This window comes from Coregonus lavaretus (genome assembly GCF_964263955.1).
Source record: "Coregonus lavaretus genome assembly, chromosome: 6".
Classification (NCBI taxonomy): Eukaryota; Metazoa; Chordata; class Actinopteri; order Salmoniformes; family Salmonidae; genus Coregonus; species Coregonus lavaretus.
This window is the reverse complement of record NC_139993.1, coordinates 23,336,378-23,362,836: the sequence shown is the minus strand read 5'-3', so window position 1 is coordinate 23,362,836 and position 26,459 is coordinate 23,336,378. Positions and strand designations below refer to the sequence as shown.

At 43.1% G+C, this 26,459-nt stretch overlaps 1 protein-coding gene across 3 annotated transcripts in view; it reads left to right on the top strand.

The window, feature by feature from the left end:
- The window catches only part of LOC311130836 (E3 ubiquitin-protein ligase RNF13-like), an 81,971-nt gene that overhangs the window by 24,334 nt on the left and 31,178 nt on the right, over positions 1–26,459 (top strand). For all 3 annotated transcript variants that reach the window (XM_084163641.1, XM_084163640.1, XM_084163642.1), the window contains exon 4: positions 11,918–12,043. In XM_084163641.1, the coding sequence (XP_084019767.1) occupies positions 11,918–12,043 (126 nt within the window). The remainder of the gene's footprint in view (positions 1–11,917; positions 12,044–26,459) is intronic.

Here is a 26,459-nt window from a genome sequence, read left to right as displayed (position 1 = left end):
AGTGTCCGTCCCAATTGGCACTATATTCCCTATATAGTGCACTACTTTTGACCAGAGCCTGTGGGCCCTGGTTAAAAGTAGTGCACTATATAGGGGATAGGGTGCCATCTGGGATGCAACCTAAAACTACTGTAATCAGAATCTGAGAGGAAGGCCAGAGCACCCTCGAAGGCACAACTGGAAACATTGAACTCTCTCACACAGACCGAAAGTGTGCCAGTTGCTTAGTTCCCTGTAAGTTCCCAGGACGTCACTGAGGACCATGTCAGGACCTTTTTAGGACGTTCTCAGGATGTTTATTTTACTGGTCCTTAGGACGTTGTGTGATGGTCCCAAGGGAACATCTCTGGGGGACCTTTTCCTAGTTCCCGGTTTTTCCCAGGGACGGCCATGAATACCTTTTTAGGACATTGTTGGGACCTGGTGTCATGGTCCCCTGAAGGTTTTGTCTAGTTCCCGGTTTGTATCGGGGATGTCCCCGAGGACGTTTTTAGGACATTCTTGGGACATTGTGTCATGGTCCCCTGAAGCTCCCTTGATTGTCCCAGGTGTCCCAAACCATTATGTAATGAAATGGTATCGGGGTTTTAAAGTAAGTGGTACCCTGTTCAGCTAAAATAATGTACAAATCTTTAAACAATGACAATATTATTACATTTGACATGATCACTTAGTACTTACTGACTTTTCAATATGACCCCACCTGGGATTTGAACTCACAACCTCTGGATTTGGGGTATGCTGATCTTTCTGCTGCGCCAAAAAGTCTGTAGAATTTCTGAAGTTCCCTACACATTCATTACCTATAATACATCTCTGCACTTAACAAAAGAGTGCCATCTGCACTGCTATTTTAATTATCAGTTAATCTGACTATTCTCTCATTGATTTCTTTTACTTATTTCAACAATTTGAGTTTGGGGTTTTTAGTATACATATCTAATGTTTGTGGGGCATGTTATTCTGTTTTAATGTTACTCCTGAATCACTATGATAAATATCATAGTTTTTCTTCAGTGTTATTTTAACAGAGCTGAGTTTTACTTTGAAGTGCAAAGTGTAAGAATAGGCCTACAGGTGAAATCAGTCAGTAACCATGTTTCCATCCACAGTTTTTATGCGAGTAAAGTCATACCGTATTTTATTTTTTTAATCACGACAGCTGTGATGGAAACAGGACGTTTCGGTACAATTTTATAAATGCCGACAGATCATTTGTTTGTTCGACTTGGTGGGATCTTTTTGTCGGTAAAATGTATTATGCGAGAAATGGCGGTGGAAATGCTTTTATACGCAAATATTGATATAATAACCATCGAAGTAAACTTGGGTCACTCGATGACATGTTGTGTGGTCCTCCCACTATGACTTGGGAAACTATGCAGTTTAAACTAGGCTACAGATTAAATAAATTATGATGGACTTCACAGGGTGGTGAAAGTGCATGGTATGAGCTTGATGCTCCTTTCCAATAAATGTTGAGGGTCTTATTCTGGTGAAATGATGAAAGATGCTTGACTGCCGTTTTGACAACTAAAAACAGTCTCGACTCCAGGGGACCAAAACTGGTCAAGCCAACCAAAACCAAGCCAAGTAGAGGAAGCAAAACTGGTGTTAGATTTGGCCCTGTTTACTTTGGGGTTGCCTAATCACTGATCTAACTTGAATAGATTGCTGTAGGCTATGCATTGGAACCCCTGATTTCTCCTATCTAGTCATGTCAGATCTGTGATTAGTCCATGCTCTGGATGCAGGAAGGGGAGTGGCCTTGGAAGGTATTTGTATTTATTATGGATCCCCATTAGCTGCTGCCAAGGCAGCAGCTACTCTTCCTGGGGTCCAGCAAAATTAAGGCAGTTCATACAATTTTAAAAACATTACAATACATTCACAGATTTCACAACACAAAGTGTGCCGTCAGGCCCCTACTCCACCACTACCACATATCTACAGTACAACATTTTCCTACTTGCATCAGTTACTTGATGTGGAATAGAGTTCCATGTAGTCAAAAAATTAAATAATAGTCATGGCTCTATGTAGTACTGTGCGCCTCCCATAGTCTGTTCTGGACTTGGGGACTGTGAAGAGACCTCTGGTGGCATGTCTTGTGGGGTATGCATGGGTGTCCGAGCTGTGCGCCAGTAGTTCAAACAGACAGCTCGGTGCATTCAACATGTCAATACCTCTCATAAATACAAGTAGTGATGAAGTCAATCTCTCCTCCACTTTGAGCCAGGAGAGATTGACATGCATATTATTAATATTAGCTATCTGTGTACATCCAAGGGCCAGCCGTGCTGCCCTGTTCTGAGCCAATTGCAATTTTCCTAAGTCCTTTTTTGTGGCACCTGACCACACGACTGAACAGTAGTCCAGGTGTGACAAAACTAGGGCCTGTAGGACCTGCCTTCTTGGTAGTGCTGTTAAGAAGGTAGAGCAGCGCTTTATTATGGACATACTTCTCCCCATCTTAGCTACTGTTGTATCAATATGTTTTGACCATGACAGTTTACAATCCAGGGTTACTCCAAGCAGTTTAGTCACCCCAACATGCTCAATTTCCACATTATTTATTACAAGATTTAGTTGAGGTTTAGGGTTTAGTGAATGATTTGTCCCAAATACAATGCTTTTAGTTTTAGAAATATTTAGGACTAACTTATTCCTTGCCACCCACTCTGAAACTAACTGCAGCTCTTTGTTAAGTGTTGCAGTAATTTCAGTCGCTGTAGTAGCTGACATGTATAGTGTTGAGTCATCCACATACAGAGACACTCTGGCTTTACTCAAAGCCAGTGGCATGTCATTAGTAAAGATTGAAAAAATGTAATGGGCCTAGACAGCTGCCCTGGGGAATTCCTGATTCTACCTGGATTATGTTGGAGAGGCTTCCATTAAATAACACCCTCTGTGTTCTGTTAGACAGGTAACTCTGTATCCACAATATAGCAGGTGGAGTAAAGCCATAACACATACGTTTTTCCAGCAGCAGACTATGATAGATAATGTCAAAAGCCGCACTGAAGTCTAACAAAACAGCCCCCACAATCTTTTTATCATACATTTCTCTCAGCCAATCATCAGTCATTTGTGTTAGTGCTGTGCTTGTTGAATGTCCTTCTCTATAAGCATGCTGAAAGTTTGTTGTCAATTTGTTTACTTTAAAATAACATTGTATCTGGTCAAACACCATTTCTTCCAATAGTTTACTAGGAGTTGGTAACAGGCTAATTGGTCGGCTATTTGAGCCAGTAAATTCTTAGGTAGCGGAATGACTTTTGCTTCCCTCCATGCCTGGGGGCACACACATTCTAGTAGGCTTAAATTGAAAATATGGAAAATAGGAGTGGCAATATCGTCTGCTATTATCCTCAGTAATTTTCCATCCAAGTTTTCAGATCCTGGTGGCTTGTCATTGTTAATAGACAACAATAATTGTTTCACCTCTTCCACATTCACTTTACGGAATTCAAAATTACAATGCTTGTCTTTCATAATTTGGTCAGATATACTTGGATGTGTAGTGTCAGCAATTGTTGATGGCATGTCATGCCTAAGTTTGCTAATCTTGCCAATGAAAAAATCATTAAAGTAGTTGGCAATATCAGTTGGTTTTGTGATTAATGAGCCATCTGATTCTTTGAATGATGGAGCTGAGTTTGCCTTTTTCCCAGAATTTCATTTAAGGTGCTCCAAAGCTTTTTACTATCATTCTTTATGTCATTTATCTTTGTTTAATAGCGTAGTTTCTACTTGTTTTTATTCAGTTTAGTCACATGATTTGCCAATCGGTTGTGCAGCCAGACTTATTTGCCATTCCTTTTGCCTCATCCCTCTCAACCATACAATTGTTCAATTCCTCATCAATCTACGGGGATTTAACAGTTTTTAGTCATTTTCTTAATGGGTGCATGCTTATTAGTAACTGGAATAAGCAATTTCATAAATGTGTCAAGTGCAGTGTCTGTTTGCTCCTCATTACACACCACGGACCAACATATATTCTTTACATCAACAACACAGGAATCACTACAAAACGCCTCTTATACACAATATTAGGCCCAGCCTTTGGAACTTTGTTTTTCCTAGATATGGCTACTATATTGTGATCACTACATTCCATGGATTTGGATACTGCTTTCAAACAAATCTCTGCAGCATTAGTAAAGATATGATCAATACATGTTGATGATTTAATTCCTGTACTGTTTGTAACTACCCTGGTAGGTTGACTGATAACCTGAACCAGGTTGCAGGCACTGGTTACAGTTTGAAGCTTTCTCTTGAGTGGGCAGCCTGATGAAAGCCAGTCAATATTTAAATCACTCAGAAAGTATACCTCTCTATTGATATCACATACATTATCAAGCATTTCACACGTTATCCAGATACTGACTGTTAGCACTTCGTGGTCTATAGCAGCTTCCCACCAGAATGGGCTTTAGGTGAGGCAGATGAACCTGTAGCCATATTACTTCAACAGTATTTAACATGAGATCCTCTCTAATCTTCACAGGAATGTGGTTCTGAATATAAACAGCAACACCTCCACCATTGGCATTTCTATCTTTTCTGTAAACGTTATAACCTTGTATTGCTACCACTGTATCATCAAAGGTATTATCTCAGTGAGTTTCAGAGATGAATGTAATCTGTTACTAGCAAATTACTGATTTCATTAACCTTGTTTCTTAAGCTACATATGTTAACGTGGGCTACTTTGAGCACTTTTCTTCTGGGATGCTTACTTGATTTTATTGCTTTACTTGGAAGCTTAGCAAGCAGTAGATGTGCTCATGTTCTTTAGTGCAGGGTGAGCTGCACACAGTGGACTTCCTCCTAGGGCACACCGGCTCAGTGCTAACAGTATAAATCTGGTTCTTAGGCACATGATTACTGCATACAATAGCTGTAGGATCAGCAGAGGCATTCAGGGCAGTTAGAGGGACATAAATTAGGTTACTTATATTATGTCTCCCGACACCCCTAGTGTAATGTACATTTACGGAAGCATTATGACAACTCTGTGTCACAATGGTAGGGATTAGCTGAGCTAGGCTTGGGTCATTGGTAAGTCAGTATGAAAATGTATGCACTCACTAACTGTAAGTTGCTCTGGATAAGAGCGTCTGCTAAATGACCAAAAATGTAAAGAAATAATGTCTCAACGCAGCCTTCTAATGCTGTGAAGGATCCAGGAACCCAAATGATTTGGGTGGATCCCATCCTCCTTATAAAACGTGTTTTGTTTCCAAAAGGTATCGAAATTGTCAACAAAAGTTACACCCATTGAGCTGCAATAATCACGTAGCCAGTTGTGAAGAGCAAGAATCCTGCTAAAGCGTTCAATGCCACGATTCAGAGAGGGCACAGGGCCATATATGATGGTTTTTTTGTTAGTGTCTAGCAGAGCGTCAATCTTTAAAATCCAGTTTAAACTGTTCAGAGCTGCCCTTCATAATGTCATTAAAACCCACATGGACTATGATAGAATCGATTTCTATGTCCTGACTTAGTACATTCAGGAGCAGCTTATTAATGTCATTTACTCGAGCTCTGGGATAGGACATTGTTTTTGCACCAGGAACGGTCACATTTCTTACCGTGGAGCTGCCCAAAATCACGGCTGGCGAGAAGGACGAGGAAATCCGCCCACTCCCACATTTCACAGGATTCTGAGAACCCTTAATGGACGGGCGAGAGGCAGGATAACTTGAGCCCGTTGCTCCCGGCGCCTGGTGCAGGCCTCTGACAGATGGAGAAGCCCCGCTCGATCCAGAACAGGGACGGAAGGTTGTTGACTTCAAAATCGTAGTAGTAGGCACTGCGGCCGCATACACAGGCACCCCCAGGCACCTGAAGGTGGAGGGCGGTAGCTGGATTCAGCCTGCGTCTTTGGAATGGGGCTGTGGCGATGTACACGTCTTTCCCGTGCGAAACATGGAGGGAGCTGAGGATGAGGTCTTGACAAAGACTGGGAGCTAGGCCGGACCTAGACGGACTGACTGAATCTCTGTGTGTTCCCCGGACAACAGTTGTCTCCAGCAGCTGTCAAAAGTGACTGGACATACACACGCACACACACTGGTCTCTCCAGGAAGGGTGGGTGTTCCTACTCTGCTGTCATTCTATGTTAGTGGTGTGGTGTTGACCAGTGGATCTAAACTCATGCTCACTTATTCCATGTCAGAGGTTTTATAGTGTAGACAGGCTTCCCTGCAAACAATAATGAGTCGTTAGGACGTCACAAAATGGTTGTCAGGACATTGTGTCATGGTCCCCTGGAGGTTTTGTCTAGTTCCTGGTTTGTCTAGTTCCCGTCACCTGATGGTCTGAAATAAACGGCCCCTCAATTATTTATTTTTTTACAAAAATGAAATGTTCTACCTAGGGCATGTGGTCCATCAAGGCCCTGATTGGTGAACCACTGATCCATTCACAGCTCTTTGTCTTTTGGCAATGCTAGGGACACCCCCTACAGTCAGCGATGGTCTCAACAAGATGTATAAACAAAATGTTATGGGGACCTCTTTTCTCATAGTCATCCAGAACATAAAGACAGATCTCTTTAATAGTGAACTAATGCCCATTGATCCTGACTATTTTAGGTGGTCTGCTTTTCTGAAAACTCATCAAATAACTTATACACAAAGTCGTTTTGAATAATTCTGAGTTGGTTTGAGCAAGATCATGCTGACAGATTTCCTGTCCACAGATCTACCTCCAAGATCTATACAATCAATCCATGGTGAAAAGTTCTACATTCCTGTAACATTACCTGTGCTTTGGTCAGTGTGTGGGTATTTTCATCCCTGGTTGTTTTTGTCCGAGCCGGTGCTTGCGTTTGCAAAAGGAAATGTTTTGGTAGCCTACTTAGAGACTGAACCCCATGCACTCAGATTCTGGCCAGGAGCCTGACTTTCATTTCAGCACGGCCCAGTAACCGCTATCTATGCCACTGTGTTAGAGCCCTGGTGCTGGCACTCCCAGGATGCGTCCCATATGGCACCCTATTCTCTATATAGTGCACTACTTTTGACCAGGGCCCATAAGGTTCTGGTCTAAAGTAGTGCACTACATAGGAGAATAGGTTGCCATTTGGGACAGGGCCCCAGAAAAAAACACTTTATTTGTTCTGTTTTTACCCTGTATCAAATATTACAACCAAGTTTCAGTTTTGGGCTGTACAATTCTCCACTTGATTCCTAGTCTCCCGTGACATGTCCTTTTATGTAGCAGGGATTCCCCAACGAGCGCACATGCACAGTTGTTACCCATCTTCACTCTTGTGTCAGTCGGCCACATAAAATAATCGCAAATGTTTTTAGGTGGAAAAGTACACATTTCCTGACTCAAAACCGATATTAATTTTTTATTTGGTCGTACGCTTTCAATAAAACAGCGTATTGTCCACAATTTGCGGATTTCTGAAACAGCCATTTCCTCACAGCAGAACAGATCGAGGCCTGCATCCAGATACACTATATATACAAAAGTATGTGGACACCCCTTCAAATTAGTTAATTTGGCTATTTCTGCCACACCAGTTGCTGACAGGTGTGTAAAATCGAGCACACAGCCATGCAATCTCCATAGACACATTGGCAGTAGAATGGCCTTATTGAAGAGCTCAGTGACTTTCAACATGGCACCGTCATAGGATACCACCTTTCCAACAAGTCATTTTGTCAAATGTCTGCCCTGCTAGAGCTGCCCGGGTCAACTGTAAGTGCTGTTATTGTGAAGTGGAAACGTCTAGGAGCAACAACAGCTCAGCCGCCAAGTGGTAGGCCACACAAGCTCACAGAACGGCACCGCCGAGTGCTGAAGCGCGTAAAAATCATCTGTCCCCGGTTGCAACACTTACTTCAGTGTTCCAAACTGCCTCTGGAAGCAACATCAGCGCAAGAGCTGTTCATCGGGAGCTTAATGGACGAGCAAGCCTAAGATCAACATGCGCAATGCCAATTGTCGGCTGGAAAGGTGTAAAGCTCGCCACCATTGGACTCTAGAGCAGTGGAAACGCGTTCTCTGGAGTGATGAATCACTCTTCACCATCTGGCAGTCCGATGGACGAATCTGGGTTTGGCGAATGCCACGAGAACGCTACCTGCCCCAATGCATAGTGCCAACTATAAAGTTTGGTGGAGGAGGAATAATGGTCTGGGGCTGTTTTTCATGTTTCGGGCTAGGCCCCTTAGTTCCAGTGAAGGGAAATCTTAATGGTACAGCATACAATGACATTCTAGGCAATTCTGTTCTTCTAACTTTGTGGCAACAGTTTGGGGAAGGCCCTTTACTGTTTCAGCATGACAATGCCCTTGTGTACAAAGCGAGGTCCATACAGAAATGGTTTGTCAAGATCGGTGTGGAAGAACTTGACTGGCCTGCACAGAGCCCTGACCTCAACCCCATTGAACACCTTCGGGATGAATTAGAACGCCGACTGCGAGCCAGACCTAATTGCCCAACACCAGTGCCCGAACTCACTAATGCTCTTGTGGCTGAAGTCCCTGCAGCAATGTTCCAACATCTAGTGGAAAGCCTTCCCAGAAGAGTGGAGGCTGTTATAGCAGCAAAGGCGGTACCAACTCCATATTAATGCCCATGATTCTGGAATGAGATGTCAACGAACAGGTGTCCGCGTACTTTTGGTGATGTAGTGTACGTCACGAGTCACATGAACCATTGTTTTCAGCTTTCTCACTTCTCCACTACAGGAAGGGAGAGCGCAAACGCCACTGAACTAGTTTCAATTTATGGTATCTGATTTGGTTCTGGGTGCCGAGACTACTTGATTTCCTAGATGAGATATGTTTTGCTCTACTAGCCTAGTTCCCATTTTTGTGCTGTCTAAAATGAACCTTACTTGTGAGATTATTGTTGTGTGTTGTGCTTAGTTGTTATGTTCTTGGTAGTTTCATTGTAACGTGACATCATGGGATTGAAGGGGCTTCGACATTTTTCAATACAGTTGAAACAGCTGAGCTGCTCCACCTGTGTGTATAGTGTATCTATGAAACCTACTCTACTATTCTGACTTTTTGAGGCAAATTAAATATTCCTGTGTTTTCCTCTGTCGTTACCAGGGCAAATCTGTGTTATACTCTGTGTTAGTGACATTTTCCTACTTGGATTAGGTACAGATCTGTGTTAAAATACTAGGCTATTTGAAATCTTAATCTGTGCTCGATTAAGCTTGCCTTGTTTAATGGAACAATAGAATAGTCCCAACATTGTAATAGTCCCAATCGTGCACTCCAGGCAGGCTAGAGCAAACACTCAACGTATTTGAAATATTTCAAATAGTATTTGAATCAAAGTCTGATTAGGTTTCACAACCACTGTGCAATCCCACAGTGCAGGAGGAAGATTACTTTATTGTCCAATGTTCATCAATGGCCAACAGATATTAGTATTCTGCTGTATCCCAAACCCTTCGAAAGACACACAGGGTTGGAGAGGTTGTAGCAGAGGGCAGCCATACTACAGTACCCCTGGAGCAGGAGGAGGAGGGGAGGATGTGTTGGTGGTGGTGGAGGAGAGGGGTAAAGGCTTAATAGGTGGCATGATCCAGTCACCCAGTCACACTCTCCTCTAGAGTGGAAAGTCACTGAGCACTGAGTCACTATGCTAAAGGGAAAGAGGAAACCCACCTACGGAATTGAAATGGTTCCTCTTCTAGGCCTATATGCTTAGGGAATGATTCACCAACATTGGCCACGGATTCAAAATCTGGAACTAACAATTTGTTGTTGAACTTGAAAATGGGCATGTGTTTTTTATTGGATTTTTCCTCAATTATACTATGCTCTGTACAGTTGTGGTTAGGGATTTCCTTGTGGGTTTCTTTGTGGGTCCATTGCCAAAAGGGGGAGCTATTGTAGCTTATTTTGAGCCAGGTGAAAATGTGGGACAGTGGTGTTGTCATAGACATTTTTTTTTAAAGTTGTATTTTTTAGTGATCTAATTTACATTTTAGTCATTTAGCAGACGCTCTTATCCAGAGCGACTTACAATTAGTGAGTGCATACATTTTTCATACTGCCCCCCGTGCGGAAGGTATCCAGGGAGATTTCTAGTCCAAATAAACAGCTTCCAGTGCCAGTTCTTCACTATCTCTTTGTATCAAATCAAGAATGTAACAACAAAAGCTTTTGGAGTTTCTATCCATCCTATTGAAAAGTGATGGTATGTTTTATACATTTGACTGTTTCATTTTCCATTCTTGTTATTTGGAGAGAATGGCAGCTTGCAAGAGGTGTGTAGCTGCCATTTAGACACACACACACACACACACACACACACACACACACACAGACACTGGTCTTTCTAATGTTCCTCCTCTTGAGGGACACCTACCAGTCTCAGCAGTGTGTGCGTGTGCACGTGCACTGTGTTCACACACACCCACAAAAAGGACTGACGATCCGGGAAGCACTCGGCATTGGCACTGCTCCAGAGAGCGAACTCTAGCTCCTCCACTAAAATGAACTCATCACTTTCACAGCTGACTGTAGCTGCAGAGTCACGGGCCCACCCCCACCGATTCCCACAGCAATTTACACCTCGTTTGCATCCTGAATGGCACCCGATTGCCTACATGGTGCACTACTTTTGACCAGGCCCCAAAGGGCTCTGGTCAAAAGTAGTGAACTATATAGGGAATATGGTGCCATTTGGGACGTAGGCCTCATCTCTATCTCTGACTAGCCTGCCACCCCCGACTACAATCTGACTACCATCTGCACCTGATAGGATATGAAAAGGCATTACACTGGATTTAATAGTACAAGGAAACGGGAAAAATATGACAAAATCAACATATTTCCACATAACACTGTTATCGTTTAATGTGGAGCTAATTAATTCTGTCAGCTCTATTTATTACATTTCTGTCTGCAATGTTATGAACGTTTCACTCACTGAAGACACCCCTGGACACCTCTCTGCATGGAAACACTTGAACAGAATTTGTCATTGGACAGCATCAGGCCATCAAATTCAGGAAGTATGCTTGTGATTGGACAGTATCTTTGTCATTCTCAGCTGGCCTGTGGGTGATTGGCTTGGGCCTTGGGCCTGCCCCTCTGGCTGTGTTCTGACAGGCCGAGTCATGCCCGAGGCGGGTCCCAGACTCCCAGAGCTGCAGGACCTGCTGGGTTTCATTAATACAGTGCTCTGTGTGGACTCCACTCTCTATATTAGAATGCTATTTTCAACATAATATCAGTGCTAACACAAGTACTTTACGTGCCAATATGGTTAACCATCTCAAACAGAGTTTGCCATCCCTCTCTGTCTTTCCCTTTTGCTCTTTCTCTCTCTCTCTCTCGTCCTGCAGCACAGGACATCTGGGTCAACCAGAATAATTCACTGCCAAGATATGATCTCTTGTTTGGGTTTGTTTCATCTGTGGATTTTACCGTGGATTTGATCAGTCTTAGCTAAGTCCCAAATGGCTCCCTATCTCGTTCACTACTTTTGACCCTATTGGCCCTGGTCAAAAGTAATTTTGAGTAAAGTTATTGCTGTAGCTGTAGCCATTTTGAATTGTTTAGCCTATTTCTAAATTCTTATTTCTGTTCTCTTTGTTCAGTGTCTCACCAGACTGCAGACTCACCATTTCTCTCTAGATTCCAATGGATTACATTTTAGATGTTTGACCTTCCAGTGAATTTTTATTTAGATTCCAGTTTCTGTTGAGGAGAGCAAATATGAATACGCACACCACCACATTTCCTCTGTTTGTGGTGATGATTCTACTTTAATGTCAATGACAGAATTTGCTCCTACTCCCACACGTTTTGTTTTCTTGACCTTTTTTGTGGGCCTTTCGTGAAATTGACCATGTTCTATTGAGTGATAGTCACATAACTGATGCTCTAACTGTACTGTGATGTCACACCCACAGGGCTTTCTGATTGGTGCACGGCCCGAAAATGCCTGCGAGCCCATCGACCCGCCCCCTATTCGGGACAACCTCACTGGTGCCTTCATCGTGCTCATCAAGCGCTTCGACTGCAACTTTGACATCAAGGTAGGGTGCATCGCAATCACACAAACCTCCCCATGTGGTGTATAATTTGTTGCCCAGAAGTTGCTAACCACTTACACAAGATGAGATATTTTGGCATCCGTCTAATGGTTAGGGTTAGGATTGGGGGTTGGGTAATCTGATCCTAGATCTGTGGTTAAAGGTAGTTTCTACCTCAAGGCTCCCTTATGGTCGATTAATGAAGTTGCCCCTAAGCGCTGATCCAAAGTCAGTTTCCTCTTTTACTTCCTGATGGATATGGTTAGGGATGGGATTGGGAAAGCTGATCCTAGATCTATACTTAGGCACAACTTCTACTTCGAGCCCTTCTTACATGCAGCACAGTACACAGGAAATGGCTGTTGCCCAGTCAGGACTTCCTGTGCTGGCACTGAACCATCTCTCCCTCTTTCCACTCCCCCCTTCCCTCCCTCTGCTCATCCCCTGCTTCTCTGGTTCGTCTACTGATGTGGTGCATTAACTTGGTGCCCTCAGCAGCGCTCTGCAGAAATGCAAACAAAAGCATTGTTGTCGTTTTAACATGGAATGGAAAAGACACCTTTACCTTGCGCTAACGTCACGACCAAAGAGAGAGAGGAAGTCATGGTTCTTTCCCTATAAGAACGGGGAAAGCATAATTTCTTATTACTGAGTTACAACTTTTTTATGCATGGCAAATCCACGAAGACTTGAGTGTAGCGGGATATTTGGCCTATTTTATTTTCTCAGCAACAAAGGAGCCATTTAGTTTTTACGGTGCGCGGCACTCTGAAACTTCTCGACTCTAATGTGTCTGTCTGCGGAAAGTGTGTGTGACGCGCCCGGAGTCGAGAGGAGTTGTGTTTTCCTAATAAATCCCAGGAGCTGTGGAGAGCACCACTCGGTCCGTCCCATTACTCAACCTTGAAGTGAGGCCATGTGCAGAGAACAGGAGTAGAGCGAGGCGTAGAGAGTGAGGGAAGAGAGGAATGGAGAAGGAAGGGGGAAGTGGAGGGATGCAAGGAGAGGTACAGTGCATTCGGAAAGTATTCAGACCCCTTGACCTTTTCCACATTTTGTTAAGTTTACAGCCTTATTCTAAAATAGATTTTTCCTCATCAATCTACACACAATATCCCATAATGACAAAGCAAAAACAGGTTTTTAGATTTTCTTTCTCCAAATGTATTAAAAATAAAAAACGGAAATATAATATTTACATAAGTATTCAGACCCTTTACTCAGTACTTTGTTGAAGCACCTTTGGCAACGAATTACAGCCTTGAGTCTTCTTGGGTAGGATGCTACAAGCTTGGCACACCTGTATTTGGGGAGTTTCTCCCATTCTTCTCTGCAGATTCTCTCAAGCTCTGTCAGGTTGGATGGGAAGCGTCGCTGCACACCTATTTTCAGGTCTCTCCAGAGATGTTTGATCGGTTTCAAGTCCGTGCTCGGCTGGGCCACTCAAGGACATTCAGAGACTTGTCCCGAAGCCACTACTGCGTTGTCTTGACTGTGTGCTTAGGGTCGTTGTCCTGTTGGAAGGTGAACCTTCGCCCCAGTCTGACGTCCTGAGCACTCTGGAACAGGTTTTCATCAAGGATCTCTCTGTACTTTGCTCCGTTCATCTTTCCCTCGATCCTGACTAGTCTCCCATCCCCTTAGTATGATGCTGCCACCACCATGCTTCACCATAGGGATGGTGCCAGGTTTTCTCCAGACGTGACGCTTGGCATTCAGGCCAAATAGTTCAATCTTGGTTTCATCAGACCAGAGAATCATGTTTTTCATGGTCTGAGAGTCCTTTTAGATTGCTTTTTGGCAAACTTCAAGTGAGCTGTCATGTGTATTTTTACTGAGGAGTGGCTTCCATCTGGCCACTCTACCATAAAGGCCTGATTGGTGGAGTGCTGCAGAGATGGTTGTCCTTCTGGAAGGTTCTCCCATCTCCACAGAGGAACTCTGGAGCTCCTTCAGAGTGACCATCGGGTTCTTTGTCACCTCCCTGACCAAGGCCCTACTCCCTGATTGCTCAGTTTGGCCGGGCGGCCAGCTCTAGGAAGAGTCTTGGTGGTTCCAAACTTCTTCCATTTAAGAATGGGTCTGAATACTTATGTAAATAAGGTATTTCAGTTTTTTATTTTTAATACATTTGCAAACATTTCTAAAAACCTGTTTTCGCTTTGTCATTATGGGGTATTGTGTGTAGATTGATGGGGAAAAAATATAATTTAATCCATTTTAGAATAAGACTTTAACGTAACAAAATGTGGAAAAAGTCTAGGCTAATGATAGAAGTATAGATGGATTGATGGAGGGAAGAGAAGGAAGAGAGAAGTGGAAGTGGGGGAGGGGGTATGGGATGTAAGGAGTAAAGCAGTCTGATAGATGTCGAGAGAGAGGGAAGAGAGTGAGTCGGGGAGAATGAAAGCTAGAAGGAGATTAATTGATTTGATCATTTGAGCTGTAGCATCACAAACTGTCTGCCTCTCTGATGATACAATATAATACACGCTTAAAATGAAAAATACTGAGGATAAAGCTGAAACACTTAAAGGCAAAGCACAAGGAAGAAACTTTCCTCACAACCGAAGAAATAAAAGAAGAGGAGAGAGAACAGAGACATAGAAATTATTATTTTTAACTCTGTGTAAAATCAGAGCAGGAGTAGAGAGCGAAAAAGAGATCACACAGATAGGGTAGGAAGTGGGATGTAGGGATGTAGCTCAGTTGGTAGAGCATGGCATTTGCAACGGCAGGGTTGTGGGTTCGATTCCAGTATAAAAAAAATTATAAAAATGTATGCACTCACTAACTGTAAGTCGCTCTGGATAAGAGCGTCTGCTAAATGACAAAAATGTAAATGTAAATGTAAGTGAGTGGGGTGAGAGGAAGAGATGAGACTGAATGATAGACAGAGTGAGGGGAGAGAAAGTAGAAGGAAAAGAGAGGGAGGAGAGACTAGCTCTAGAGCAGGCAGTCTGGCTGTAGTGTGTGGGGCTCTCTCCCTGGTCCCTCTCCCGCTCCATGCCTTATAAGGCCTTTCTGCATCACACACACACACACCACACAGTGAGGTGTTCCCTAGGCAGGACTGAAACCGGATGCCCCCCCCCCCCCACCCTCTCCAGCTCGCCGTGCGTCAGCCAGAGACAGACACGCTAGCACACACACTAGGCCTGACCTCAGATCAGCCTGTTCCATGATACAAACTGAACCCCTCATCAGTCAGCACTTCAGACAAACTGATCTTAGAACAGCCGATACCACACTCGGCCTGACATTGGATCTCTTAAAGGGACAGTTCAGTCCCAAATCAAAGTCAGTTACTATCCCACTCTTCCCCTGGACCACAGAACATCAGATGTCAAAGGTGTACAAAGCATTAGCATAGTCTGGCTCTAAGATCTGATGTAGGATCAGGTCTTGAACTTCACATTCTGTTGGATTTTGTTATTTTGTCTGTGTTTATTAGAATAAACGATTATGTACTCATACCACGCTGCACCTTGGTCCAATCCTTTACACGACGAACGTGACACTTTCAGGTTATGTCGATATAGGACTCGTTTTACTGTGGATATAGGTACTTTTGTGCCTGTTTCCTCCAGCATCTTCACAAGGTACTTTGCTGTTGTTCTGGGATTGATTTGCACTTTTCGCACCAAAGTACGTTCATCTCTAGGAGACAGAACGAGTCTCCTTCCTGAGCGGTATGACGGCTGCATGGTCCCATGGTGTTTATACTTGCATATTATTGTTTGTACAGATGAACGTGGTACCTTTAGGCGTTTGGAAATTGGATGAACCAGACTTGTGGAGGTCTACAATTTTCTTTCTGATGTCTTGGCTGATTTCTTTTGATTTTCCCATGATGTCAAGCAAAGAGACACTGAGTTTGAAGGTAGGCCTTGAAATACATCCACAGGTACACCTCCAATAACTCAAATGATGTCAATTAGCCTATCAGAAGCTTCTAAAGCCATGACATCATTTTCTGGAATTTTCCAAGCTGTTTAAAGGCACAGTCAACTTAGTGTATGTAAACTTGTCACCCTCTGGAATTGTGATACAGTTAATTATAAGTGAAATAATCTGTCTGTAAACAATTGTTACAAACATTACTTGTGTAATTCACAAAGTAGATGTCCTAACCGACTTGCCAAAACTATAGTTTGTTAACAAGACATTTGTGGAGTGGTTGAAAAACGAGTTTTAATGGCTCCAAGCTAAGTGTATGTAGTGGTTAAGAGCGTTGTGCCAGTAACCGAAAGGTCGCTGGTTCTAATCCCTGAGCCGACTAGGTGAAACATCTGTCGATGTGCCCTTGAGCAAGGCACTTAACACTAATTGCTCCTGTAAGTCGCTCTGGATAAGAGCGTCTGCTAAATGACTAATAAATGTAAACTTACGACTTCAACTGTATGTGTTTTTTTTTTGCTTTGCACTAAACGGTACCATGTGAATGAAAACAGATTTTTTCTGAGTACCGCCAGACATAATGGGAGATACAGTAATACACGCTCTGGCACTTACAGTAACCCCTTGTTGAGTGTAGTGTCCGGGGCAGTCTGAGAGCTTGTGAGTGTTGGGTTTAATGTGCCGGGGTAGACATGCCACTCTATGGGAGTGTGTGGTGGAGTGGGATGGGGAGCAAGAGAGCAGGAAATCAAGTGAGGGGGCTTCTGGCGTTAATGGGTTGACTGGCGAGTGTACAGTGCATTCGGAAAGTATTCCGACCTCTTCCCTTTTTCCAAATTTTGACTTATTCTAAAATGGATCAAATTATTTTTTTCCCTCATCAATCTACACACAATACCCCATAATGACTAAGCGAAAACAGGTTTTTATAAATTTTTGCAAATGTATAAACAATTTTAAACAGACACCTTATTTACATAAGTATTCAGACCCTTTGCTATGAGACTCGAAATTGAGCTCAGGTGTATACTGTTTCCATTGATCATCCTTGATGTTTCTACAACTTGATTGGAATCCACTTGTGGTAAATTCAATTGATTGGACATGATTTGGAAAGGCACACACATGTCTATATAAGGTCCCACAGTTGACAGTGCATGTCAGAGCAAAAACGAAGCCATGAGGTCGAAGGAATTGACCGTAGAGCTCCGAGACAGGATTGTGTCGAGGCACAGATATGGGGAAGGGTACCAAAAACTGTCTGCAGCATTTAAGGTCTCCAAGAACACAGTGGCCTCCATCATTCTTAAATTGAAGAAGTTTGGAACCACCAAGACTCTTGCTAGAGCTGGCAGCTCGGCCTGACTGAGGAATCGGGGGAGAAGGGCCTTCGTCAGGGAGGTGACAAAGAACCCGATGGTCACTCTTACCTCCAGAGTTCCTCTGTGGAGATGGGAGAACCTTCCAGAAGGACAATAATCTCTGCAGCACTCCACCAATCAGGCCTTTATGGTATTGTGGCCAGAAGAAAGCCACTTCTCAGGAAAAGGTACATAACAGCCCGCTTGGAGTTTTCGAAAAGGCACCTAAAGGACTCTGACCATGAGAAACAAGATTCCCTGGTCTGATGAAACCAAGATTGAACTCTTTGGCCGGAATGCCAAGTGTCACGTCTGGAGGAAACCTGGCACCATCCCTATGGTGAAGCATGGTGGTGGCAGCGTCATGCTGTGGGAATGTTTTTCAGCAGGAGGGACGGAGACAGAGCGATCCTTGATGAAAACCTGCTCCAAAGTGGTCAGGACCTCAGACTGGGGCAAAGGTTCACCTTCCAACAGGACAATGACCCTAAGCACACAGTCAAGACAACGCAGGAGTGGCTTAGGGACAAGTCTCTGAATGTCCTTGAGTGGCCCAGCCAGAGCCGGACTTGAACCCGATCGAACATCTCTGGAGAGACCTGAAAATAGGTGTGCAGTGACGCTCTCCATCCAACCTGACAGAGCTTGAGAGGATCTGCAGAGAAGAATGAGAGAAACTCCCCAAATACAGGTGTGCCAAGCTTGTAGCGTCATACCCAAGAAGATTCGAGGCTGTAATCGCTGCCAAAGGTGCTTCAACAAAGTACTGAGTAAAGGGTCTGAATACTTATGTTAAAGTTATTTTTTATTTATTTATTTTTTATATAAATTTGCTAACATTTCTAAAAAACAGTTTTTGCTTTGTCATTATGGCGTATTGTGTGTAGATTGATGAGAAAAAACACAATTTAATACATTTTAGAATAAGGCTGTAATGTAACAAAATGTGGAAAAAGTCAAGGGGTCTGAATACTTTCCGAATGCACTGTGTGTGTGGGAGGTGAAGGGGATTCCAGCACTGCTGCTCCTTTTAGAACGGGGGGGGGGCTCGCTGGTGACCCATCTGACCCCAGCTGTGGGGGAAGGAGTCTGGGAAGGAAACACGACATTACACCCCCCCACCCACACACACTGCCCCCTTTCTCTGACCCTCTCACCCCTGTCCGCCTGTGTCAAGAGGCCCCCCCTACTCCCTCCAGCCGGCGAACCAACCCTTTTCTTGCCTCTCTCGACACACACAACACATCACACACTCTCAATATACATTCACGCAGGCACACAATGATTGTGTTATATAACGCACGTGCTCTCGCACGCTCTCTCTGGTTACCGTGACACACACACACACACACACACACACACACACACACACACACACACACGTGTTTGCCTTATCCACAATGGCAGAGTAGCCCTGTTGTCCCTTTGTCCCTCTCTCTCTCCCCCTCTCTCTCTCTCATTTCATTAAACCTGTAGAGAGAGAATGACAATGGGATTCCCCTTTAACCTACTCTACTAGCCTGACATCTATTTTGTTTTATGACAGTTTGAGACAGTTTCCCATAAACATATAAAAGTGACACGTTCCGTTTTATACAGTGAGGGAAAAAAGTATTTGATCCCCTGCTGATTTTGTACGTTTGCCCACTGACAAAGAAATGATCAGTCTATAATTTTAATGGTAGGTTTATTTGAACAGTGAGAGACAGAATAACAACAAAACAATCCAGAAAAACGCATGTCAAAAATGTTATGAATTGATTTGCATTTTAATGAGGGAAATAAGTATTTGACCCCTCTGCAAAACATGACTTAGTACTTGGTGGCAAAACCCTTGTTGGCAATCACAGAGGTCAGACGTTTCTTGTAGTTGGCCACCAGGTTTGCACACATCTCAGGAGGGATTTTGTCCCACTCCTCTTTGCAGATCTTCTCCAAGTCATTAAGGTTTCGAGGCTGACGTTTGGCAACTCGAACCTTCAGCTCCCTCCACAGATTTTCTATGGGATTAAGGTCTGGAGACTGGCTAGGCCACTCCAGGACCTTAATGTGCTTCTTCTTGAGCCACTCCTTTGTTGCCTTGGCCATGTGTTTTGGGTCATTGTCATGCTGGAATACCCATCCACGACCCATTTTCAATGCCCTGGCTGAGGGAAGGAGGTTCTCACCCAATATTTGACGGTACATAGCCCCGTCCATCGTCCCTTTGATGTGGTGAAGTTGTCCTGTCCCCTTAGCAGAAAAACACCCCCAAAGCATAATGTTTCCACCTCCATGTTTGACGGTGGGGATGCTGTTCTTGGGGTCATAGGCAGCATTCCTCCTCCTCCAAACACGGCGAGTTGAGTTGATGCCAAAGAGCTCCATTTTGGTCTCATCTGACCACAACACTTTCACCCAGTTCTCATCTGAATCATTCAGATGTTCATTGGCAAACTTCAGACGGGCATGTATATGTGCTTTCTTGAGCAGGGGGACCTTGCGGAAGCTGCAGGATTTCAGTCCTTCACGGCGTAGTGTGTTACCAATTGTTTTCTTGGTGACAATGGTCCCAGCTGCCTTGAGATCATTGACAAGATCCTCCTGTGTAGTTCTGGTCTGATTCCTCACCGTTCTCATGATCATTGCAACTCCACAAGGTGAGATCTTGCATGGAGCCCCAGGCCGAGGGAGATTGACAGTTATTTTGTGTTTCTTCCATTTGCGAATAATCGCACCAACTGTTGTCACCTTCTCACCAAACTGCTTAGCGATGGACTTGTAGCCCATTCCAGCCTTGTGTAGGTCTACAATCTTGTCCCTGACATCCTTGGAGAGCTCTTTGGTCTTGGCCATGGTGGAGAGTTTGGAATCTGATTGATTGATTGCTTCTGTGGACAGGTGTCTTTTATACAGGTAACAAACTGAGATTAGGAGCACTCCTTTTAAGAGTGTGCTCCTAATCTCAGCTCGTTACCTGTATAAAAGACACCTGGGAGCCAGAAATCTTTCTGATTGAGAGGGGGTCAAATACTTATTCCCCTCCATTAAAATGCAAATCAATTTATAACATTTTTGACATGCGTTTTTCTGGATTTTTTTGTTGTTATTCTGTCTCTCACTGTTCAAATAAACCTACCATTAAAATTATAGACTGATCATTGCTTTGTCAGTGGGCAAACGTACAAAATCAGCAGGGGATCAAATACTTTTTTCCCTCACTGTACTTCCTGACTGACTTACAGTAAGGTTTAGTCATTGACCTTAACTTCCAGCACTTGGCACCCCAGGTGGTGTCCCATCCAAGCACTAACCAAGCCCGACCCTGCTTAGCTTCCGTCACTGGCCTTTCCTGCCTTATGACTATGTGTATGTCTGCGTCCTAAATGGCACCCCATTCCCTACATAGCCTATGTGTATGACTAGTCTGGATCAGGGGAGCGCGAGCCAGGATGTGGCTTATCTCCTGTTGTGTCCCTGTTGTTATGTCTCCGTGCTGTTGTGGTATCAACACAGTCTGCGCTGCTGCTCTGCTCCCCTGACCTTAATGACATGTGGCCTTGTGATCTCATCTCCACAGAGTGGCGGACACACACACTCGCACGGTTGTTTCAGTGCTGTAGTGCTGATGTGCAGTATTATCAGTTGCAAAGCCTCTTCCTGCAGTTTCAATAGCTCTTATCTAGTCAGACGTCTGAACCTTGAAACCAAGACCCACTTTGCACCAGATTCTTCCCAAAAGCAAATGAGAAAGAGAGAGAGAGAGGGCAAGAGAGAGATGAAGAAAAGTCTAGAGAGGAATTGGCAGGGTAGGCAAAAGAGAGAGAGAGAGAGAATGGGAGAGGGAGCCGGAGGGGTGGAGAGGAAGTAGAGGAATTGGCAGGGAGGACAAGATTGTGATGCAGGGAAAGGGAGGAAGAACTAGAGAAGGAGAGGGAGAGAAAGTGAGAGACTGCAGACTGAGCAAGTGCAAGAGAAAGAGAGAGAGATCAAGGAGTGTGAATCTAGCCTAGTGAAGAGAGGAGAGGAACTGATGTGCAGCTGCTGTATAAACAGTAGGGGGAGGGGATGGGGACGGAGAAATCCTCAGTTGGCCAGGAGAGGAGAGGCTGACAACTCCAGTCCAGGAGACGTTGGTTGTTGTCTGCCCCTCCGTTTGAGGAGCCATGATTCAGCAGTGCTGGCTTACAACGCAGCAACACACAGTCACACACACACACTGATGCGGCAGTAATTACTGATGCTATCAGCTGTCTCTCTCACCACCAAGGCTATGGATCCCACTGTTGTGTCCACTGTCTCGCGCAAGGTCGTGTGGGGTGTGTGTTTGAATCATTAGAGCAGTACTTAAACATTCCATATTCTTCATTTAACATACTCTGAGAGTACTCTTTTTTTTAGGGGGTAGATCAGCTTTAATATTGCAGATACAGTTGAAGTCGGAAGTTTACATACACCTTAGCCAAATACATTTAAACTCAGTTTTTCACAATTCCTGACATTTAATCCTAGTAAAAATTCCCTGTTTTAGGTCAGTTAGGATCACCACTTTATTTTAAGAATGTGAAATGTCAGAATAATAGTAGAGAAAATGATTTATTTCAGCTTTTAATTCTTTCATCACATTCCCAGTGGGTCAGGAGTTTACATACACTCAATTAGTATTTGGTAGCATTGCCTTTAAATTGTTTAACTTGGGTCAAACATTTCGGGTAGCCTTCCACAAGCTTCCCACAATAAGTTGGGTGAATTTTGGCCCATTCCTCCTGACAGAGCTGGTGTAACTGAGTCAGGTTTGTAGGCCTCCTTGCTCGCACGCTCTTTTTCAGTTCTGCCCACACATTTTCTATAAGATTGAGGTCTGGGCTTTGTGATGGCCACTCCAATACCTTGACTTTGTTTTCCTTAAGGCATTTTGCCACAACTTTTTGGAAGTATGCTTGGGGTCATTGTCCATTTGGAAGACCCATTTGCGACCAAGCTTTTACTTCCTGACTGATGTCTTGAGATGTTGCTTCAATATATCCACATAATTTTCCTTCCTCATGATGCCATCTATTTTGTGAAGTGCACCAGTCCCTCCTGCAGCAAAGCACCCCCACAGCATGATGCTGCCACCCCCATGCTTCACGGTTGGGATGGTGTTCTTCGGCATGCAAGCACCCCCTTTTTCCTCCAAACATAACGATGGTCATTATGGTCAAACAGTTCTATTTTTGTTTCATCAGACCAGAGGACATTTCTCCAAAAAGTACGATCTTTGTCCCCATGTGCAGTTGCAAACCGTAGTCTGGCTTTTTTATGGCGGTTTTGGAGCAGTGGCTTCTTCCTTGCTGAGCGGCCTTTCAGGTTATGTCGATATAGGACTCGTTTTACTGTGGATATAGATACTTTTGTACCTGTTTCCTCCAGCATCTTCACAAGGTCCTTTGCTGTTGTTCTGGGATTGATTTGCACTTTTCACACCAAAGTACATTAATCTCTAGGAGACGGCACGTGTCTCCTTCCTGAGCGGTATGACGGCTGCGTGGTCCCATGGTGTTTATACTTGCATACTATTGTTTGTACAGATGAACGCGGTACCTTCAGGCATTTGGAAATTGCTCCCAAGGATGAACCAGACTTGTGGAGGTCTACTATTTTTTTCTGAGGTTCCCATGATGTCAAGCAAAGAGGCACTGAGTTTGAAGGTAGGCCTTGAAATACATCCACAGGTACACCTCCAATTGACTCAAATTATGTTAATTAGCCTATCAGAAGCTTCTAAAGCCATGACATCATTTTCTGGAATTTTCCAAGCTGTTTAAATGCACAGTCAATTTAGTGTAAGTAAACTTTTGACCCACTGGAATTTTGATACAGTGAATTATAAGTGAAATAATCTGTCTGTAAACAATTGTTGGAAAAATTACTTGTGTCATGCACAAAGTAGATGTCCTAACCGACTTGCCAAAACTATAGTTTGTTAACAAGAAATGTGTGGAGTGGTTGAAAAACGAGTTTTAATGACTACAACTTTTACATTTTAGTCCCTAAGTGTATGTAAACTTCCGACTTCAACTGTAGATTGTGGCTTCCATCAATTTAATTGTCTGCATCATTTCCAATCCCCCTTATATTTTTTGGGTATTTAAAAAATATATGTTTTATTTTATTATTTTCCCCTCCCCTAATTGGAGTAAGCTAATGGATAACAACACTTAGGCTTCTACTTCCAGCTGATACTATATACATTTTATGGAAACGGTATATTTTACAATAGTAATATTTTGTTTGTTTTTAGTCCCATCCTTCAGCTACCCTCAACCCCTCCCATCTATCTCTGAAGACCATCCAGTTTTGATTTCTATTTGCCATATATTTTTCAACTGTGCTGTTTCACAAAAGTTCTTAACCTATATACAGTACCAGTCAAAAGTTTGGACACACCTACTCATTCCAGGGTTTTTCTTTATTTTTACTATTTTCTACATTGTAGAATAATAGTGAAGACATCAAAACTATGAAATAACACATATGGAATCATGTAGTAACCAAAAAAGTGTTAAACAAATTAAAATATATTTTATATTTGAGATTCTTCAAAGTAGCCACCCTTTGCCTTGATGACAGCTTTGCACACTCTTGGCATTTTCTCAACCAGCTTCATGAGGTAGTCACCTGGAATGCATTTCAATTAACAGGTGTGCCTTGTTAAAAGGTCATTTGTGGAATTTATTTCCTTCTTAATGCGTTTGAGCCAATCAGGTGTGTTGTGACAAGGTAGGGGTGGTATACAGAAGATAGCCCTATTTGGTAAAATACCAAGTCCATATTATGGCAAGAACAGCTCAAATAATCAAAGAGAAAAGACAGTCCATCATTACTTTAAGACATGAAGGTCAGTCAATCCGGAAAATGTCAAGACCTTTGAAAGTTTCTTCAAGTGCAGTCGCAATAACCATCAAGCGCTATGATGAAACTGGCTCTCATGAGGACCGCCACAGGAAAGGAAGACCCAGAGTTACCTCTGCTGCAGAGGATAAGTTCATTAGAGATACCAGCCTCAGAAATCGGCAATTAACTGCATCTCAGATTGCAACCCAAATAAATGATTTACAGAGTTCAAGTAACCGACACATCTCAACATCAACTGTTCAGAGGAGAATATGTGAATCAGGCCTTCATGGTCGAATTGCTACAAAGAAACCACTACTAAAGGACACCAATAAGAAGAATAGACTTGCTTGGGCCAAGAAACATGAGCAATGGACATTAGACCGGTGAAAATCTGTCCTTTGTTCTGATGAGTCCAAATTTGCGATTTTTGGTTCCAACCGCTGTGTTTTTGTGAGACGCAGAGTAGGTGAACGAATGATCTCTGCATGTGTGGTTCCCACCGTGAAGCATGGAGGAGGAGGTGTGTGGGTGCTTTGCTGGTGACACTGTCAGTAATTTATTTAGGCACACTTAACTAGCATGGCTACCGCAGCATTCTGCAGCGATACGCCATCCCATCTGGTTTGCGCTTAGTGGGACTATAATTAGTTTTTCAACAGGACAATGACCCAACACTTCCAGGCTGTGTAAGGGCTATTTGACCAAGAAGGAGAGTGATGGAGTGCTGCATCAGATGAGCTGGCCTCCACAATCACCCGACCTCAACCCAATTGAGATGGTTTGGGATGAGTTGGACCGCAGAGGGAAGGAAAAGCAGCCAACAAGTGCTCAGCATATGTGGGAACTCCTTCAAGACTGTTGGAAAAGCATTCCAGGTGAAGCTGGTTGAGAGAATGCCAAGAGTATGCAAAGCTGTCATCAAGGCAAAGGGTGGCTACTTTGAGGAATCAAAAATATAACATATATTTTGATTTGTTAAACACTTTTTTGGTTAATACATGATTCCATATGTGTTATTTCATAGTTTTGATGTCTTCACTATTATTCTACAATGTAGAAAACAGTAATAATAAAGAAAAACCCTTGGTGTGTCCATATATTTCTGTCGTGATGTTTCACAAAAGTTCTGAACTTTTATATGCTCATAGTTTCTACAGTAGTCTTTTTGATTTTATTATACAACTTTCTGCACTCTCTGTCCTACCCATAAACTGTGGCACTCCAAGGGTTAACCATACTGTACTAGTGAGTCATGCATCTCCAGGTGGCACAGTTTATACAGCTCCATCAATCCATGACCAATGAATGAGATGTCTGATAAGCTTCCTCTTAACTCCTCCCGCCCTACCTAGCTGCTCCTGTACTGGAAAACTACAACATGTTGTAGTCTCTCACGAATGCACACACACGCGCACACACACACACACACACACACACACTACCACCACTGCAAATGCTCCAGTTACCTCCTCTCTTCAAAACTGATACGAGATCAGTTTTCCCTCCCCTATGTTATACTTCCTGGTTACAGTGTTTTTGGACTATAACATAACCAGATAAATACCTAGGATACTGTTTTGTAGCCACATGGTAATTAAGTGTCAGTAGTTAAACAGTAAATAACTACATTTGGGAATTGAATTACTAGTGTTTCCTTTTTAAATATACCATTCTGGCATTGACTCATGTTTTCTCATATGAGGGAGAACTTGGAGCACTGAGGCAGAAAAAGGAAGGCACAGTTAATGAAATTAGTGCTAATTCCAAAGTTCTGTTAATTAGGCTATCTAGTAAACCACATCTCATGATCAAATTGGCATTGAAGTTTAAAAGGGTGCACATGTACGATGTATCGCTGTTAGCATGGGTTCAAATCCGGTCCACTGCTCTTTCAGCACTCTCTCTCTCCTACATTTCAGCTCTATCGCTCTCAATCCAATACACATACAAAATACTTAAAGGGGCAGTGAAGTCAAAAACGTGATTACCACACTATGAGGTGAAAATAATGATTATGCCCTTTTAGTGGAAGAGCTTTTTTGTTTTTTGTTTTACGCCTGTAATTTCAGCCTGGAGTTTTGACATGACATCACAATCTGATCCAGGGATGTTTCTGCTACTGAAATCCTAGAGTGGGCTGTTAAGATGCTTTCAGTGTAAACTTAAACTACTAAAACAAGATATAAAATATGTAGAAAAGATAATTGACCTATATATTTTGTATAATATAATCTGAGAACTAACAATCACCACAATAAAAGCTAGAGTCAGGGAGAATAGAACATTCCCAAAACAATGAA